The sequence below is a fragment of the Thalassophryne amazonica genome, chromosome 8 (assembly GCF_902500255.1).
Source record: "Thalassophryne amazonica chromosome 8, fThaAma1.1, whole genome shotgun sequence".
Classification (NCBI taxonomy): domain Eukaryota; kingdom Metazoa; phylum Chordata; class Actinopteri; order Batrachoidiformes; family Batrachoididae; genus Thalassophryne; species Thalassophryne amazonica.
The window spans coordinates 87,817,626-87,836,679 of record NC_047110.1 but is presented as its reverse complement, the minus strand read 5'-3'; the positions used below and the strand labels follow the sequence as shown (position 1 = coordinate 87,836,679).

At 42.3% G+C, this 19,054-nt stretch overlaps 1 protein-coding gene across 2 annotated transcripts in view; it reads right to left on the bottom strand.

The window, feature by feature from the left end:
• Positions 1-19,054, bottom strand: part of ptpn5 (protein tyrosine phosphatase non-receptor type 5) — a 42,394-nt gene that overhangs the window by 7,956 nt on the left and 15,384 nt on the right. For both annotated transcript variants that reach the window (XM_034176903.1, XM_034176902.1), the window contains 9 exons: positions 14,537-14,813; positions 12,648-12,770; positions 12,440-12,535; positions 11,944-12,194; positions 10,031-10,223; positions 8,702-8,786; positions 5,246-5,328; positions 4,994-5,131; positions 4,196-4,306 (listed from right to left, as the gene is read on the bottom strand). In XM_034176903.1, the coding sequence (XP_034032794.1) occupies positions 4,196-4,306; positions 4,994-5,131; positions 5,246-5,328; positions 8,702-8,786; positions 10,031-10,223; positions 11,944-12,194; positions 12,440-12,535; positions 12,648-12,770; positions 14,537-14,806 (1,350 nt within the window). In that variant the 5' untranslated portion in view covers positions 14,807-14,813. The remainder of the gene's footprint in view (positions 1-4,195; positions 4,307-4,993; positions 5,132-5,245; positions 5,329-8,701; positions 8,787-10,030; positions 10,224-11,943; positions 12,195-12,439; positions 12,536-12,647; positions 12,771-14,536; positions 14,814-19,054) is intronic.

The following is a 19,054-nucleotide window of genomic DNA, read 5'->3' as shown; positions in this document are numbered from 1 at the left end:
CAAGATTAGGAATGAACATATCAGAGGGACAGCTCAGGTGGGACGGTTTGGAGACAAAGTTAGAGAGGCAAGACTGAGATGTGCTGAGGAGGAGGGACCCAGGGTATATAGGGAGAAGGATGCTGATGATGAAGCCACCAGGCAGGAGGAGAAGAGGGAGGCCAAAGAGGAGGTTTATGGATGTGCTGAGGGAGGACATGCAGGTGGTTGGTGTGACAGAGGAAGATACAGAGGACAGGACGAGATGGAAAGGATTGATCTGCTGTGGCGACCCCTAACGGGAACAGCCGAAAGACCAAGAATATATATATATATATATATATATATATATATATATATATATATATATATATATATATATATATATATATATATATATATATATACACACAGTTCCAATGAAGTTGTGACATTGAGTGAAATGTAAATAAAAACAGAATACAATGATTTGCAAATCCTCTTCAACCTATATTCAGTTGAATACAGTGATAACTGATAAATTTTATTGTTTTTGTGCAAATATTTGCTCATTTTTGTAACACGTTTCAAAAAAGCCGGGGCGGGGCAACCAAAGACTGGGAAACTTGATGAATGTGCATAGAACACCTAATTGGAACATTCCACAGGTGATCAGGTTAATTGGAAACAGGTGAGTGTCATGACTGGGTATAAAAGGAGCATCCCCAAAAGGCTCAGCTGTTCACAAGCAAAGATGGGGTGAGGATCACCTCTGTGAATAACTGTGTGAAAAATAGTCCAACAGTTGAAGAACAATGTTTCTCAACGTTCAATTGCAAGGAATTTAGGAATTCCATCATCTACAGTCCATAATATAATCAGAAGATTTTGAGAATCTGGAGAACTTTCTACACGTAAGTGGCAAGGCCAAAAACCAACATTGAATGCCCGTGACCTTCGACGCCTCAGGTGGCACTGCATTAAAAACCAACATCATTGTGTAAAGGATCTTACTGCGTGGGCTCAGGAACACTTCAGAAAACCATTGTCAGTTAACACAGTTCGTCGCTACATCTACAAGTGCAAGTTAAAACTCTACCATGCAAAGTGAAAGCCATACATCAACAACATCCAGAAATGCTGCCGCCTTCTCTGGGCCCGAGCTCATTTGAATTGGACAGACGCAAAGTGGAAACATGTGCTGTGGTCTGATGAGTACACATTTCAATTTGTTTTTGGAAATCATGGACGTCGTGCCCTCCGGACAAAAGAGGAAAATACCATCCAGATTGTTACCAGCGCAAAGTTCAAAAGCCAACATCTGTGATGGTTATGGGATGTGTTAGTACCCATGGCATGGGCAATTTACACATCTGTGATGACACCATCAATGCTGAAAGGTACATCCAGGTTTTGGAGCAACACAAGCTGCCATCCAAGCAACAACTTTTTCAGGGATGTCCCTGCTTATTCCAGCAAGACAATGCCAAGCCACATTCTGCACGTGTTACAACGGAATGGCTTCATGGTAAAAGAGTGCGGGTACTAGACTGGCCTGCCTGCAGTTCAGACCTGTCGCCCACTGAAAATGTGTGGCGCATTATGAAGCGCAAAATACGACAACAGAGACCCCGGACTGTTGAACAACTAAAGTTGTACATCGAGCAAGAATGGGAAAGAATTCCACCTACAAAGCTTCAACAATTAGTGTCCTCAGTTCCCAAATGCTTATTGAGTGTTGTTAGAAGGAAAGGTGATGCAACACAGTGGTAAACATACCACTGTCCCAGCTTTTTTGAAACGTGTTGCAGGCATCCATTTAAAATTTAACAAATATTTGCACAAAAACAATAAAGTTTATCAGTTTGAACATTAACTATCTTGTCTTTGTGGTGTAGTCAACTGAATATAGGTTGAAGAGGATTTGCAAATCATTGTATTCTGTTTTTATTTACATTTTACACAACATCCCATTGGAATTGGGTTGTAAGAGGGTATAAAAATGTAAGTATGTATATAATATATATATAGAGAGAGAGAGAGACAGAGAGAGAGAGAGAGAGAGAGAGAGAGACTCAAATGCCTCTGGGTTTAGTTGCTATGGCAATAATGGAAACTCAGGAAAAACAGCAAAAGCCCAACAACAATGAAACAATAAAGAGAGAAAATCATAAAACCACTTAATTGGCAGAATTCTCCTGTTCTTGTACATACATCATCAAATCACTTACCTGATTCAAGTGCAAGTTTGTTTTTGTTTATAATTTAACACCTGTTAATATCTCTGACAAAAATTATTCCTGCAGTACATGACAAAAACAACACACGCCAGAAGAGTGGAACAAACAAGCTTTTAACTCAGTTATCTAATCATCCCTTGGTGCATAATAATCACACGTGGGCTGCGTTTAGTAAATTATCATGTTTGGTTTGATAAGTATTGATGCTAACATGACCTTCAATTAAACATGAAATACACACGAACAGAACTGAAAGTTCTGACTGTGGCCTCATAAAAATATTTTCAGCAAAACAAACAAAACACATCCTCAATCAGACAAACAACTTTATGTGACACAAAAGGTAAATTTGGGATCTTGAACAGAAACCTACTCTTAATCTAAGTAAGTCCCTTTGGCTGCTCCCTTGTTTTGATTCGGGGTCGCCACCGCAGATCCAAGGTGGATCTGCATGCTGATTTGAGACAAGTTTTACGTTAGATGCTCTTCCTGACTCATCTCCACATTATATGCAGAAATGTTGCTGGGGTGGGGTTTGAACCTTAATGCACTGACCAAAACATACAACACACAGTCCCATCAGTACATTGTCAGCTCTACAGGAGTGTTTGACATGAAGTCAGTCCATCTAGAAATAGGAATTTGGTGATGATCGTGGCACCTTTTAATGGCCAACTCTATCTTGTCCTCGACATCATAAAGCCTCTTGGTTTTGTTGTACATCAACATCATCAACTTTCTACCATCTTTTTAAATCAAAATTTTCTCATGGGTGTTGACGTGACCAAAGAAAAGCATCTTATGCAATGACTCATGAGTGATGTTGGAACTCTGTTGTTACTTTACGTTTATGAGAGCTGATTATTCTTTTGACGTTTCATGTGATACACAACACTTTCAGTCTCTTAATCTCAAATACTCACTTGAATTGTTGATTTTCAGTCCTTGATTTTCAAACTTTCGGGGCCCCATTTGAAAGATGCAACTGCCAACATCAGTGTTGCACTTTAACTCATGCGTACCCTCGCATGCACACACACACACACACAAACACACACTGCACTGCTGCTATACAAACGGCCTGGCTGAAGTACTTTATTAATCATTGAATGTACTAAACACTCATTATCATCTCAGCCAAGTACTGTACTTGTAACTTTGCTTTTAAATAGCTGTTACAGTACCGCAGGACAAAAATATTTCACCAAATGGAAAGACGCTTGACTCACACAGCAGGTAGCTCAGTGGATAGGAGTTGGGTTACCAACATGTAGACCTGGGAGTGCTTCCCAGTCATGATACATGTCTGTGTCTTTGGTCAAGATATTTCATATACACTGTCTCAGTCCACCCAGTTGTAAATGTGTAGCAACTTTGGCTGGGCAAGTAACCTGCAATGGACTGGTGTCCGATCCAAGGGGAGTGATAGACCCTCATCCACTTCATGCTACAGAATCCGGTGATACACATGGCAATATAACAAATATGCCTGACTGGAAAACACACTTGACACAATGACATAAGAATTACCAGCACGACTAATCTACAAAAATGTGAGGGCAAAATCTCACACTTTTATTTATTTTTTTTTATCTCTATTCAAGTCAGTTTCGTTGTTAGATATCCACAAGAGCAGGACCTTTGGTCTACTTCCAGATTAGCACTACAAATGCTGAATTAAACTGTTTCTTGTTTTTAGATGTTCATCTGTAATCATCATTTTGGTTCACAGTAGTGCTTTCCTTTCACTGAAAAACCATTTTAACATGAAGGTGATTTAGGACTTCCTGTTTGCTGGTGTACACCAGATTAGTTCTGTCAGCACAATGGAAATTCTAATATGATGGACACCAATATTGACTCCACTGTGAAACTGCTCTGTGGCTTCTTTTGTGATCAACAGGTAATGTTTGTCCCGTTCTTTGGAGCAGCTAACCCAGTACATGTGAACTCATTTATTACAGTAGTGCTTTATGTGAAAGATTTAATAATATCACCTTCAGACTGAATACTCTCAGGCTGTAGTCATCCTCCTGGGTAATCGTAACAATAGTGATCTCGATACCTTCATGGGTCACACTGTCCTCGGGCCAGTACTCTGCACATTTCTGTAAAACCCAACAGACACACCAGATTTTTCTGAACCAGCCCAGAGATCACTTTATCCATTTATGCTTAATTTTAAACAACAATTTCATCTGAGATTCATGCAGGTGTTTTTGTTATTTGTAAGAAGCATAATGAGCACAGCTTAAATTTTTGATTAAAATTAAAGACACAACAAATTCGTTGCTAGCGGCTCTTTAGCCACATTTTTGTTGTCTGTTGTGATTGATGACATCATAAATCTCAAATAGAATTTTTTAAAATTCTTACAGCAACACTTTTTTCATAAACATGGTTTAACTAGAGCTTAGTGGTGTTGCAACCAAAATGACTATTAATTGAAAGGTTAACAATGCCAGGTGACTCCCTCTGGTAGTATCATTCAGAACTTGGACAGCTGGCTTTCTCTTTATTTAAATGACATTTTTAATATGTTTGGTTAAAACACATGCAACAAAAATAACTGTAGATTATCTATGATTTTCAAATTTTTCAAAAGTATTTATTTTACACTGCCCAACTATACAGGGGAAGATAACACTGAGCATGTGCAGTACAAAGCTTTGGAAGCGGAAATACTGAGCATAACTCAAATGCTGCTGTGCAGAAAATTAAACCGATTGGCACAAATTATAGCTGAGTTATCATGACACCATCCACCCAATCATCTTTTTCCCCTCCATGCTAACCTCATTTTTTTCCTCCAGGTTGGTGATCATGACAATGATGGGAGTTCTTTCCTGCCACACCATCCTCCAGAAGTCACCCACAGTGTTCACTGTAGGACCTTGGGTAGCAATATATGCACGCTCCTCACCCCCATAACCCTGCTCAAAAAACAACAAAAAAAGAGAAACAAACCCACATTTCACACCAGCAGTTACATTACAGAGAGATGATTAAAGAAGTTTTTAGTTATGAATGCACAAGATCTTTCTTACTTTTAGGTAATTAGCATTGATGTAGGTGCTGAGGAAATCATCATCTTCATCTGGTGACTTTAGGATCACTCTGCTATGAGTGTCTGGAAGTGGACAGCATGAAATTACCATAAGACAGTGAAACAAAATGATTGTAATTCTGACAGATAAACGTAATCAAATGTATATTCACTGTACAAATACAAGCAGAAAGCAACATAATACAGTTATGGCAGAGATAAACCACTCAGTTATATATAAATTTCTTAATGACAAGTATTTTATATTTTAGCACATTCGAGGCCCCATCTTGAAGATCTGAACACTAGACTTTGTGAGTACTTGGATGCTTAGCTGCAGCTTCTCTGTCTTGCATTTTTGACAGTTTGTTAATGTACCTAGTTTTATTTGTCACATTGATATTGGTAGTATGGCCAAAGCAATTGGTCACCCCCTCTGACTTTGATCTGCTTGGGGTTTCGTCCTACAATCAAAAAAGCCTGGGGGAGTTTTTCCTTACCACTATAAACCAGATTGGAGTTCCAAGTGTGCATGTGCAAGTTGGTGCAACCAAGCAGACACCAACAGGCATTTGATTATCCTGAGCAGATTTTTTCCTACCCATGAGCCCATGCGCACAATGAGAATGCCAATCTCGCTTATTGCCAAGTGCCTTGAGGTGACTTATATTGACTCCACATTGCAGTTTACATGGTATGTAAACTGTGCAGGGCACAGGTGGCAAAGCTATTGTATTTAGCCAATTAGTCATAGATGTGTTTTGTGTATCACATGAAATAAATCAAAGTATCAACAATTGATTCTTTTAAAGTCCAAATGACATGTAACAGTGTGCTTTACATGAATAAATATATCATACAAAAATATAGTCATGTCAATACAATTTTTACGCAAAGGCCAACATATAACCATTGGTTATTGCAAAGACCTGGCGTCCGTCCGTCTGTCTGTCCATCTGTCCATCTATCCATCTGTCTGTGTACTGCATAAGTCCAGTTCTATTACTGCCACAATCTTCAATTCACAGGGAACATTCTTGGGACACAGACCTTGGACAAGTTCGAAGATGGCTAACATTGACATATTTTAAGAGGTATTTTGAGAGGTTAAAAACACATTCTGTATGACGCTGTTCCATTATGTTTTTGAGTGGCGGGCATGACAGCCAGTCAGAGTAGAGCTTTACAGTGACATCAGTGGCTGGTTTCTCCAAAACTGCTTTATATTGTGTGTTATATGCATGTTTCTCATATATTATGTAAAAGCTAGCAAGAAATAAACACTTCTAAAATGAAAAATGCTGTTTTTGGTACCTATTAACACCTCTGAACGTATTTCACGGATGTTAGCATGGTGAAGTCACAGGCTCGGAGCTAGTTGAAAAACTCTTGTTTCACACACACATACACACATCTTCAACCGTCCATCCATCCATTTTCTTCCGCTTTATCCGGAGTCGGGTCGCGGGGGCAGCAGCTCAAGCAAAGCCGCCCAGACCTCCCGATCCACACACACCTTAAGGTACTCAGGATGGATTTCATCCACCCCAGGAGCCTTGCCACCGAGGAGCTTTCTAACCACCTTGGTGACTTCGGCCTGGGTAATGGATGAGTCCGCCTCTGAGTCCCCAGTCTCTGCTTCCTCTTCAGAAGACGTGACGATGGGATTGAGTAGATCCTCGAAGTATTCCTTCCACCGCCCGATAACATCCCCAGTCAGGGTCAACAGCTCCCCACCCGCACCGTAAACAGTGCTGGTGGAGAGCTGCTTCCGCCTCCTGAGGCGCCGGACGGTTTGCCAGAATCTCTTCGAGGCCGACCAATAGTCCTCCTCCATGGCCTCCCTGAACTCCTCCCAGACCCGAGTTTTTGCCTCTGCCACCGCAAGGGCTGCGGCACGCTTGGCCTGCCGGTACCTGTCAGCTGCCTCCGGGGTCCCACCTACCAACAATGATAAGTAGGACTCCTTCTTCAGCTTGACGGCATCCTTTACTTCCGGCGTCCACCACTGGGTTTGGGGATTGCTGCCGCGACAGGCACCAGAGACCTTGTGACCACAGCTACGAGCGGCCGCATCAACAATGGAGGTGGAGAACATGGTTCACTCGGACTCCATGTCTCCAACCTCCCCCGGAATCTGGGAGAAGCTCTCCCGGAGGTGGGAGTTGAAGACCTCACTGACAGAGGGTTCCGCCAGTCGTTCCCAGCAGACCCTCACGATACGTTTGGGCCTGCCAGGTCTGACCAGCTTCCTCCCCTCCCAGCGGATCCAACTCGCCACCAGGTGGTGATTGGTTGACAGTTCTGCCCCTCTCTTCACTCGAGTGTCCGAGACACGTGGCCGAAGGTCAGATGATACGACTACAAAGTCGATCATCGACCTCCGATGATCGACATCTTCAACCGCTTAGTCCAGTTAAGGGTCACGGGGAACTCTGTTTCATTTGTGTGTGAATATATCCTCTTTGCCATATATTATGTAAAAGCTAGTGAGAAAAAAACACTTCTAAAACCGAAAATGCCATCTTTGGAACCTAATAACACCTCTGAACTTATTTTGCGGATGTTACCATGGTGACGTCACAGGCTGATAGCTAGCTACAAAACTCTGTTTTGTTTGTGTGTAAATATATCCTCTTTGTCATATATTATGTAAAAGCTAGCGAGAAATAATTTGTCTCATTAATACCAGCAAATGCACACAGGATGATCTACCAATATTCCTTGATATGCATAACTTCCGCTTTTGTCAAAAGCTCATGTACATGCACACACAAAGCCTCCTGCAGACGCTGTTAAAATATATTAATGTTTAAGATTGACTAATTAGTAGAGGAGCTTCACTGAGCAAGTACAAATTGTGTGTAAGACAACTGGATCTTAATAATTAATTAAACAACTGCAAATTATAAAGAACACAAGGCTCTTACGGCCCAGGGTATTTTAGCATTGCGTTATATTTCTGTATTATTCACATTTTAGAAAGTTTTTATTTTAAAATAGATACAATGTCATCATTCATAACTAGAAACCGCTTCATGCAAAAGGCGGCACTTGAATTCACAGGTTTAAATGCTTTGTCAGTAGTAAAGTCATTGTGAAATGACTGGCATAAAATCATGGCTGGATCTGGTAGAAAACATTGTTTCTCAGGATATTACAGAAAACCACACAAGGACAGATTGTCTTTGTTCAAATTTCTAACCAACCATCTTTTACATGACAATGGACTCAAAATGTGCAGGTCATGAATAAGTACAGGTTCCTGTGTAGCTGCCAATTAGTGAAGTTATATGCGTTCCTTCCCCAATGTGATCGTGGGGCATGAAAGTAACCTCATTTGGTTGTGCACGAGCAACGACACTTGTGTTGTGCTGTCTCCTGCTTTGTGCTGAGTGGAAGATCGGACCCCTGATTTTTGATTGACTGCATCAGTTCATGTTGTGGCTTTACTCACTAGGAAGGATGGTTTTGTAGCGGTTCTTTCTCACCAGTCCTGGGTAATTATACTCCTTAGGATCAACAAAGTTCATTGGAGTTTCCTGCCAATAAACAGAACAGTATAGTTGTAATTACAGTAAACACTTTTGTGGTCTGGTCACAAAATAAGTCACATTTTCATGACACTGCATTTTTTTAAATTATTATTATTTCTAGCCCTACCCCTTTCCCTAACCCCCACAGGACCCCCCTCATGATACCGTTATGAAATGCATTTGTGATACCGTCACGAAATACACAACATTTTCCTGATGGTATCACAAATTCATTTTGTGACGGTATCACAAATGATGTGGAGAGCAGGGGAATGAAAATCAGTAGGAGCCCAGTGGAATAGTGCAGTTACAAGAAGTAGAGGTGGTAAAAGTAGATGAGTTTAAATACTTGGGGTCAACTGTCCAAAGTAATGGAGAGTGTGGTAGAGAGGTGAAGAAGAGAGTGCAGGCAGGGTGGAGAAAGGCCGCAGGAGTGATTTGTGACCGAAGAATATCGGTAAGAGTGAAGGGGAAAGTTTACAAGACAATAGTGAGACCAGCTATGTTGTACAGCTTAGAGACGGTGGTACTAACAAAAAGACAGGAGGCAGATCTGAAGACATTGAGATTCTCTTTGGGAGTGATGAGAATGGACAGGATTAGGAATGAACATATCAGAGGGACAACTCTGGTGGGATGGTTTGGAGACAAAGTCAGTCAGAGAGATGAGATTGAGATGGTTTGGGCATGTCACAGAGGAGGAACCCAGGGTATATAGAGAGAAGGATGCTGAGGATGAAGCCACCAGGCAGGAGGAGAAGAGGGAGGCCAAAGAGGAGTTTTATGGATGTGCTGAGGGAGGACATGCAGGTGGTTGGTGTGAGAGAGGAAAATACAGAGGACAGGGTGAGATAGAAACAACTGATCTGCTGTGACGACCCCTAATGGAAGCAGCCGATAGATGGAGAAGAAGACATTATGTCATCTGCAACCTTTCAAAATAAACTCTTTTTCTAACTAAATGTTTGCCATGAAAATGCTGTGAGCAAACTGTGTGTGATCTCTGATGCAGATATGTCTTCCGAGCAGACACTGAATCCTTTGTGGGTTTTGGGATGCAAATATGCCTCTATGTAGCTTTTCTTCGCCCACTGATAGCTCACAGTTGTCTGTAGAGCTCCTACAGGGTGTTTGTGTGTGTGGGTGTGTGCAACTGTGTCTGTGTCTATGTACGTCTTTTCCAGTGAGTCTCTGTGTCTATCTGCTAATCTGAAGGGTGTATGTGGGTGAGCTGTTGTTGCTCCGCTTACATAAAACTCAGCCTGCAGGCTCTGGTCATCCATGGCCCGTGTGTGTAGCATGGCAGGTGTCAGGACATGTGTACCCTGATGGAGGTACTCCTGGGCTGACTGGTCTCTGGGGGAGAGTTGGGCTCCATAGCCATAAGGCTCTGTGCAGCCTGGTGTGCACATGTCCAACGTCAAGGACACATTCGAACCTCTCCTATGTAATAAAAGTAGAATCAGACAAATGAATATATAGATGCAGATTTAAAAAGGCATGCTCTTCAGCATTCTAAAAATGCCTTTTTTTCAGTTGCCTCCATTAGGGGGCACCATAGCAGATCATCCATCTCACCATGCCATCATGGTGCCACACCAAGATAGCATTCCTCTGCCACACCAACCACTTAGATGTCCTCCTGAACCACATCCATAACTCTCTTTCTTGTACCTTCCTCTTCTCCCCCTTGCCTGGTGTATCCATCCTCAGCATCCTTCTCCCTATGTACCCTAGCTCTCCTCTGGACAAACCAAAACCTTCTCAATCTTGCCTCCAAACCATACAACATATGCACTGTCCCTCTGGAAGGTTTATTCCTAATCCTGTCCATGTTCATCACTCCCAAGGAAAATCTGAGCATTTTCAGCTCCACCACCTCCAGCTCTGCCTTTTGTCTTTTTGTCAGTGCTACCACCTTTGAGCCATAAGACATAGCTGGTCTCACTGTTTGTCATCTTCTCTTTTACTCTTGCAGATACTCTTCTATCACAAATCACTCCTGCCACACTTCTCCAACCACTCCACACTGACTCATCCTCCTTTTCACCCCTGTACCACACTTTCCATTACATAAACAGTTCATCCCAAGCACTTTGTCTTGCTCTTGCTGACTTCATTCCCCTTCTCTCCAGAGCATACCTTCACCTCTCCAGGGTAGTTTCAACCTGCTATTTACTCTCACTACAGATCACAATGCCATTTGCAAGAATCATAGTCCACTGAGACTTCTGTCTAACCTCTTCTGTCAATTTGTCCTTTATATTACAAATTAGAAAGGGCTCAGACATGAGCTGTGATCCTTCTTTATATATGGAACTTGGAGAGAAAACCATATGTTGTAAAAATTTTAAATGTAAAAATGGATTGTGGTCATTCTGAGGAATGTGACTTTTCATCAACTGCATGAAATGTAATGGGAATAGTCTGACAGTATATGTTTGAACCATAATACTTTATGAACTCAAGTCCCAAAGCTTGGGAGGCTGGTCTGAACTCCTAACCTAGATTAGCTAACCTTATATTCTGCAAGTTTTTTTCTTCTTCTTCCTGTTTTTCAAAACCCCAGTGAAGGTTGTGAGGAAATTCAGCATAATGGTAGCCCACCAGGACACCATGATCTCATGCTTTGGTATTTGTTTGCTTTCAACACAATGTTCCAAATCATGGTTTGACAATCTAGTCAAACATATTGAAATATACTTGTATGTACTAAAACACTTCTTGGACAATTCAGTTTTCTCACATAAATATGTTACGACAACATGTTGCCACAACGGTGAAAGCTTAAACATGATACTCCAGCACTATAGTATGTTATCAAGGCTACTGAGAGTTGTGCATACATCACATTTCAGCTATTTACTTTTTTCCCTGAACATTTGCCCATTTTGGCTGGACTATTTCCCAGTATTCTGGGTGCTGTTTTTGGAAATGTACAGTACAGTTTTTGAACTATTTTTAATGTGATGTGTAACCTTCACCTCTGTTCCAGATTTTTCAGGAACAAATTCCCAAACCTCTGCCTACACATAAAACCGACACCTTCAGTATTGTTAGGTATCACTGGAGGCAAGTGATAAAATTCCTTTTACTTGAATGAAAACCCTTTATACACATCATAAATTTGTCTCTGACATTTGCTTTTGCTGTTGTCACTCACCTCTCCTGAAGTCCCACAGGTGTGACAGTGAGGGTGATGGCATCTCCCTCCGTCCTGGTGTCATTGTCGAAGACCGGTGTCTGGGGCACAGGGTCAAGGTCCAACAGCTCCTCCTGGGCATCCGTCCATTCTGACAGAGTGAAGGAGGGCTGGCGGCTTACAGACTGACGGCGATCTCCAAGATCCTTTGAGACCGGTTCTGCAAACCAGAAGCCGCTGCCGTACCGCCACTTACAAACTAAGTGGATGACCTGACAAGAAAAGAAAGAAAGATGCATAATTTTACTAATCTATAAACACATCCACTAAACAACAATGATGCACCCAATCAATGTCCAGAAGTTTACTCTAAAGCAACTGAACTTGTTGAGTCTTCAAATATATTTTGCCACTCGTGAATGGTGGCTAAAGAAGTCATTTGGATGAGTGGTGAAAGTCTAAGAATTTATATTGAAAAAAAGTATTGTGGAGAAAAAGGCTCTTTCAAGCTTTTTACCATGATAACACAGATGGTCACACCGATGCCCGAGGTGCCCTTTATGATCCAGTTGTGCTGTGTGGGGTTGTATACCTCCTTCATCATTACAATGGACTGGTCAGACAAATAGAAAGAGGAAATAAGACACAAAGACAACAGTTGATGTGTTGCATATTTATGTGCGATGTTACAAATTTGTGGTCTCTGTCAAGACAAAGTGACTTACATCTACACCAAAGATTGGGTGGCAGGGTAACACAAAACTAAGATAGAAGTCAATGACCTGCAGAGCTTTATAGACTGAAGAGAAAGGCCCGTTTCCTTCCAGCACAAAAAACAGCCAGTAACCCTGAAAGGAGAGAGGGAAGGCAGACTGTCACTGTGCACGCTCCAGTCATTCAAACATCATCAGTCAGTGGTATGAAGTCTACCCTCAGGAGAAAAAAAAAAGATGGCCTGTTATCCTTGCATAAAAAAACATGAAACATAACCACGTGCATTTTGCTGTCTTAAACATGACTGCATGCATGTGTGTTTTGCACTGTTGTGCTTGTCCTTTATTGTTGAATAATTCAATACAGCCACGAAAGAGAGAGAGAAAAAGACAGGATAGGTGGAGGAATACCCAAGTGGGCTCCATTTTCAATCAATAATCTCTTTTCTGCACCAGGAAAACATGCATGGTAAAGCACTTTAGAGAATATGATACTGTTGATGATGCATACAAAATAATATAATATGCAGGTATTTTTTGCCTTGCTAATGTTTGAGTTTTAATATAAATTTTTCCTGTCATTTCAAACACTACTTCATTACATACATTATACCTTAAGCTGAAAACAAGCTTGTGCACAACCATTTCAGACTTCAGCTACATTCTCACTTTTATGGATATGCATCCCAGATAAGGATAGGAACCTGGCGTGTGAAGACCATAGCTGTTCACAAATGTGACGTGTGCAGTTTGATGATGTAAGGCATCAGGCTAGGGCACGGTGTGATGACATCAGGTTTGTATCACGCAATGTGTGCAAAAACAGGTGAGACCCTCGGGTCCTGGAGAGCAACTACCCAGGCAAACAAACAACGCACCTCTCAAAGTAACCATCTACATGCTGCAGCCAGGTGAAATGTGGGCTTCGCCTTGGCTTTCTCCAACCTCTGTATTCCTCAACACTGAGGCACCTGTGCGTTGGCCACAAAATGTCATAGCAGACGACACTACAAGTGATACTCTTCATCTCATTCTCCCAAAGTAACTCTTGATTTGTCACAAAGTCATTCTAGCAGTACCCAAGGAACCTCTGAAGAGATGTGGTACCAAAGACATCTAGTTGTAAACTTGGTCACTGGTTAGCAGAGCATAACCGTAGACACTATAACACACCTAAGACACCTCAACACAACTATGGCGCTTCTGGAAAACCTCCAGATGATATTACAGGCCCCACAGGAATGCAGAGGATTACCAAACCTTTGAATATGTTGATAGTTCAGGCATTCTGACACAATGATGGAATATCCCAGTTCACCACAGACGCCATCCTGGACCCTCTAAGATTGTTCAAGGTAAGAACAAAGTTTCAAACAATGAGCTTTTGAAATGTGCATCTTTAAAAGTGAGAAGGGGGATTCAGCTGAGTAATACTGCACACATAAAAAGTTGTAGTTCCCTTAAACATCCATCCATCCATTTTCTATACCCGCTTACTCCAATTAAGGATCAGGGAGGGGCTGGAGCCTATTCCAGCAGTCATACGGCATGGGGTAGGGTACAACCTACTAGACAGGACACCAGTTTATCATAGGGCCACTCATAGACAAACACATTCACACTCGCATGCACACCTATGCTCAATTTAAAGTTTCCAGTTCACCTAACCTGCATGTCTTTGGATGTGGGAGTAGCCGGAGAACCCGGAGGGAACCCACAAAAACACGGGAGAACATGAAAACTCCACACTGACAGGGCAGGAAGCGATCCCACAACCTTATTGCTGTGAGGCAGCAGTGCTAACCACAAACCCACTGTGCCGTCATCTTCTGTGCCACCTTAAACATCTGAGCACAATCTACAGTCTCTCAAGTGAAGCCCGCTTTCAGCCATTCACATACCGTGACCTGGGAGATGATGAAGGAAACTGCCCAGCAGTGGAGCTCAATCACTAGCGCCAACACTTTGTGTAAAAACACTTCTTCTCCATGTGGGTTTTGGCCCCCTGTAGGTCTGTCTCTACAATCTGGGTTCCCAGTTTTACTGGGGCCTCCATCTGCCATTTTGTCCATCCTTGTAGGCTCATCTAACCAGACTGGGTCTTCATCAGGACGGAGGAAGATTGAGTCTTCAGTGTGGGAACGAGTGGAACTGCTCAGCCGGCGGCTCATGGTATCCCTGTGCAGATTAAAGGTTTCACAGTATGTCATGATGCTGCAAATCAATAGTGAAGCTGCCAAACAGGAAGTGAGTTTATATCTCAGGAATGCTTTGTGCATTGCACAACGAGTAACCAAGTTTGGATTGGTTAGTCTAGATTAGAGCTCTTCAACTGATTCCAGAAAGGGTCGAGAGGGTGCAGGTTTTCTATGCAACCACCCACAGTACCAGGTGATTTCACTGATTTACATCACTTTGAGCAGATGAAATCAGTTAATCTGTTTAATCACCTGGTGGTGTGGGTGGTTGCATCGAAAACCTGCACCTTCTCAACTCTTCCTGGAATGAATTGAAGAGCCCTGGTCTAGATGATAGCATAACTTGAATAGAATATTGATTTCATCCAACATCACACTGTCCCAGTTGCTACATCTTAAACATGACAGATTTTATGATAGCTGGCAATAGAGATTAACATTTAGCCCACATAAATCGGGTGACATCACAACTGTTGTGTGGGCCGCTGAAGGGGAGGTACTGCTGGCCCACCACCACCAGATGGCGCCCTGCTTGAAGTGCGGGCTTCAAGCATGAGAGGGCGTCATAGCAACCCGGGAGTGACAGCTGTTACTCGTCATCAGCATCAGCTGTCATTCATCCACATCATCACCACCACCTTAAAGGCCAGACTGCAACTCCACCTCCCCGCCGAGAAATCAACTACCAATCAGGTAATTCTCTGCTAAACCTTAATTCAAGTATTAGTCTGATCTCTTTTTGCAGCCATTTTCCTGGGACGGATACCCTGTCTGCGGAGTTGGCGTTTGGTGTGGACTGCGACGGCTTCGCCTCCCACCCCACCCAGATAAGTGGTTATCTCAGGAGCTGCACGAGTGTGTGATTGGAGGTGGAGGTGCTCCCTCCTTACTGAATACAGACTGTGGGATTACTGAGTGTGCGACCTCACACTCATCAGGACTGTCTCTGTTCTCTGCCAGCAGTACCGGGTCTGACTGCTGAAGACAGCGGCCACCTGGGGCGCAGGGCTTGGCGGCTCCGGTGTTCTTCAGCTCCGTTGGCAGTGGAAGCTGTGTGGGATCCGGCTCTTCTCTCGCCAGACGTCTTCTATCGTCGAGCCTGCCCACACGTCACCTGGTGTTTGATTGACAGTCACTATATTGTTATTGTCTGTACGTCGTTGTGCGATTCACAACTTTAAATTGTTACTTTTGGCTTATCCATTGTCCGTTCATTTACGCCCCCTGTTGTGGGTCCGTGTCACGACACTTTCACAACAACAACATAGCATAGAACGGGATGGCACTGTTACAGCTTTGCAAGGGTACTGAACTCTGAAGTGTGACATCACGATTTGGAACAATACATCGCGTATCGTGATAATCGTATCGTGGTGGCTGTAGTAAATCATATTGTTTTTTGAAAAATGAGTATTGTGATACCATAAATGTCATCTATTGCTTGGATAAAATAATGACCTCTTGCAGAAGAATCATAAATGATTTATCACTCATCTTCAACCGCTTTTCTGCCCATTTCGGCCGCTTGTACCCGCAATTTAATTTTTTTGGTCATGACCCAACCCTCATGACCATAGGTGAGAGTAGGAACGAAGATTGACCAGTAGATCGAGAGCTTCGCCTTTTGGCTCAGCTCCCTTTTCATCACAACAGTATGGTAGAGCGAATGCAATACCACCCCTGCTGTGCCAATTCTCCGGCCAATCTCACGCTCCATCGCCCCCTCACTAGTGAACAAGACCCCAAGGTACTTGAACTTCACTTGGGGCAAAGCCGTATTCCCTACTCTGAGTAGGCAATCCATTGATTTCCTGCTGAGAACCATGGCCTCAGATTTAGAGGTGCTGCTCCTCATCCCAGCCGCTTCACGCTCGGCTGCGAACCAATCCAGTGAGTGTTGGAGATCACCGGCCAATGAAGCCAACAGGACCACATCATCTGCAAAAAGCAGTGATGAGACCCTGAGCCCACCAAACTGGAAACCCTCCTCCCCCTAACTGTGTCTTGATATTCTGTCCATGAATATCACAAACAGGATTGGTGACAAATCGCAGCCCTGGCGGAGGCCAACCTCCACCGGAAATGAGTCCGACTCACTGCCAAGCACCCGAACACAGCTCTCGCTTTGTGAGTACAAAGATTGGATGGCCCTGAGAAGGGACCCCCTCACTCCATACTCCTGCAGCACCTCCCACAGTATCTCCTGGGGTACCCGATCATACGCCTTCTCCAAGTCCACAAAACACATGTAGACTGGATGGGCATACTCCCAGGCACCCTCCAGGATCCTTGTGAGCGTGAAGAGCTGGTTGGTTGATCCATGACCAGGACGGAACCTGCATTGTTCCTCTTCAATCCGAGGTTCGACTATCGGCCAAACCCTCCTTTCCAGCACCCTGGAGTAGACTTTACCAGGGAGGCTGAGTAGTGTGATGCACCTGTAGTTGGAACACACTCTCTGGTCCCCCTTTTAAATATGGAGACCACCACCCCAGTTTGCCACTCCTTAGGCACTGTCCCAGACCTCAATGCAATGTTGAAGAGACGTCTCATCCAAGACAGTCCCTCCACACCCAGAGCCTTCAGCATCTCTGGATGGATTGCATCAACCCCCGGGGCCTTGCCACTGTGAAGTTGTTTGACTACCTCAGTGACTTCTACCAGGGAAATTGATGAAAATCCTCCATCAGCTTCCAGCTCTGCCCCTACTATAGAGGGCACGCCGGTCTGATGCAGGAGTCCCTCAAAGTGTTCCTCCCAGCGCTGGATTACATCCTCAGTTGCAAATGATTTATAAAATATACAAACAGGAAACAGTTAAACATTCACCACAGATCCTACACAAGTATTCTGATAGAAATGCAATTTTGTATCATGGTATGTATTGAATCCTGATAGGTATTTTGTATGATATTGTGGAGTTAGTGCGTTGTTCCACCCCAATCATGTATCTATGACAAGGCTCAAACTGGTTCTATGCTATTTTTTCAAACTGTCAGTTTTGAAGACCAATCTGAGTGCAGTGTGTGGACTTTTTTCCATCCTTGTGTACAGCAGTGATAGATTAAACATATATATATATATATATATATATATATATATATATATATATATATATATATATATATATATATATATATATGGAATCACCGGCTTCGGAGGATGTTCATTCAGTTGTTTAATTTTGTAGAAAAAAAGCAGATCACAGACATGACACAAAACTAAAGTAATTTCAAATGGCAACTTTCTGGCTTTAAGAAACACTATAAGAAATCAAGAAAAGAGATTGTGGCAGTCAGTAACGGTTACTTTTTTAGACCAAGCAGAGGGAAAAAATATGGAATCACTCAATTCTGAGGAAAAAATTATGGAATCATGAAAAACAAAAGAACGCTCCAAATCATTTTTCAAGATGATAATGCATCTTGCCATAGAGCAAAAACTGCAAAAACATTCCTTGCAAAAAGACACATAGGGTCAATGTCAATGAGCAGATCTGATTTGATGCAGGTGTTAATTTGGGGGATGAAAATTTACAGGGTGATTCCATAATTTTTTCCTCAGAATTGAGTGATTCCATATTTTTTCCCTCTGCTTGGTCTAAAAAAACTAACCGTTACTGACTGCCACAATCTTTTTTTCTTGATTTCTTATAGTGTTTCTTAAAGCCAGAAAGTTGCCATTTGAAATTACTTTAGTTTTGTGTCATGTCTGTGATCTGCTTTTTTTCTACAAAATTAAACAACTGAATGAACATCCTCCGAGGCCGGTGATTCCATAATTTTTGCCAGGGGTTGTATATATATATATATATATATATATATATATATATATATATATATATATATATATGTATATCAATGGTTGGTTTGTTGATAGAATTTCAACTTTGTTTGTACCGCGTGTTCACAGACGCCACACTGTGCACAAAGCTCCTGACACACATTTAAAGCAGTAGTGTGGTTTTAATGAATCCTTGTGAGTACGCTGTGCAACACAGAAAAAAAATGTAAAAAAAAAAAAAAATCTATTTTAATATTTCACGGATATTTATGAGTACTATTAAAGGACTGACATTTGAATTGACATCACAAATACTTAAATGCTTATTTTGTGCATGGCCACGTAATTAAAACACAGTCAGCTGATTGTAGCAGCTATTTTCTGGAAAATTTGACGACACCCCTGGACATGAAGCATTGCTTCAAAATAAAAACTAGT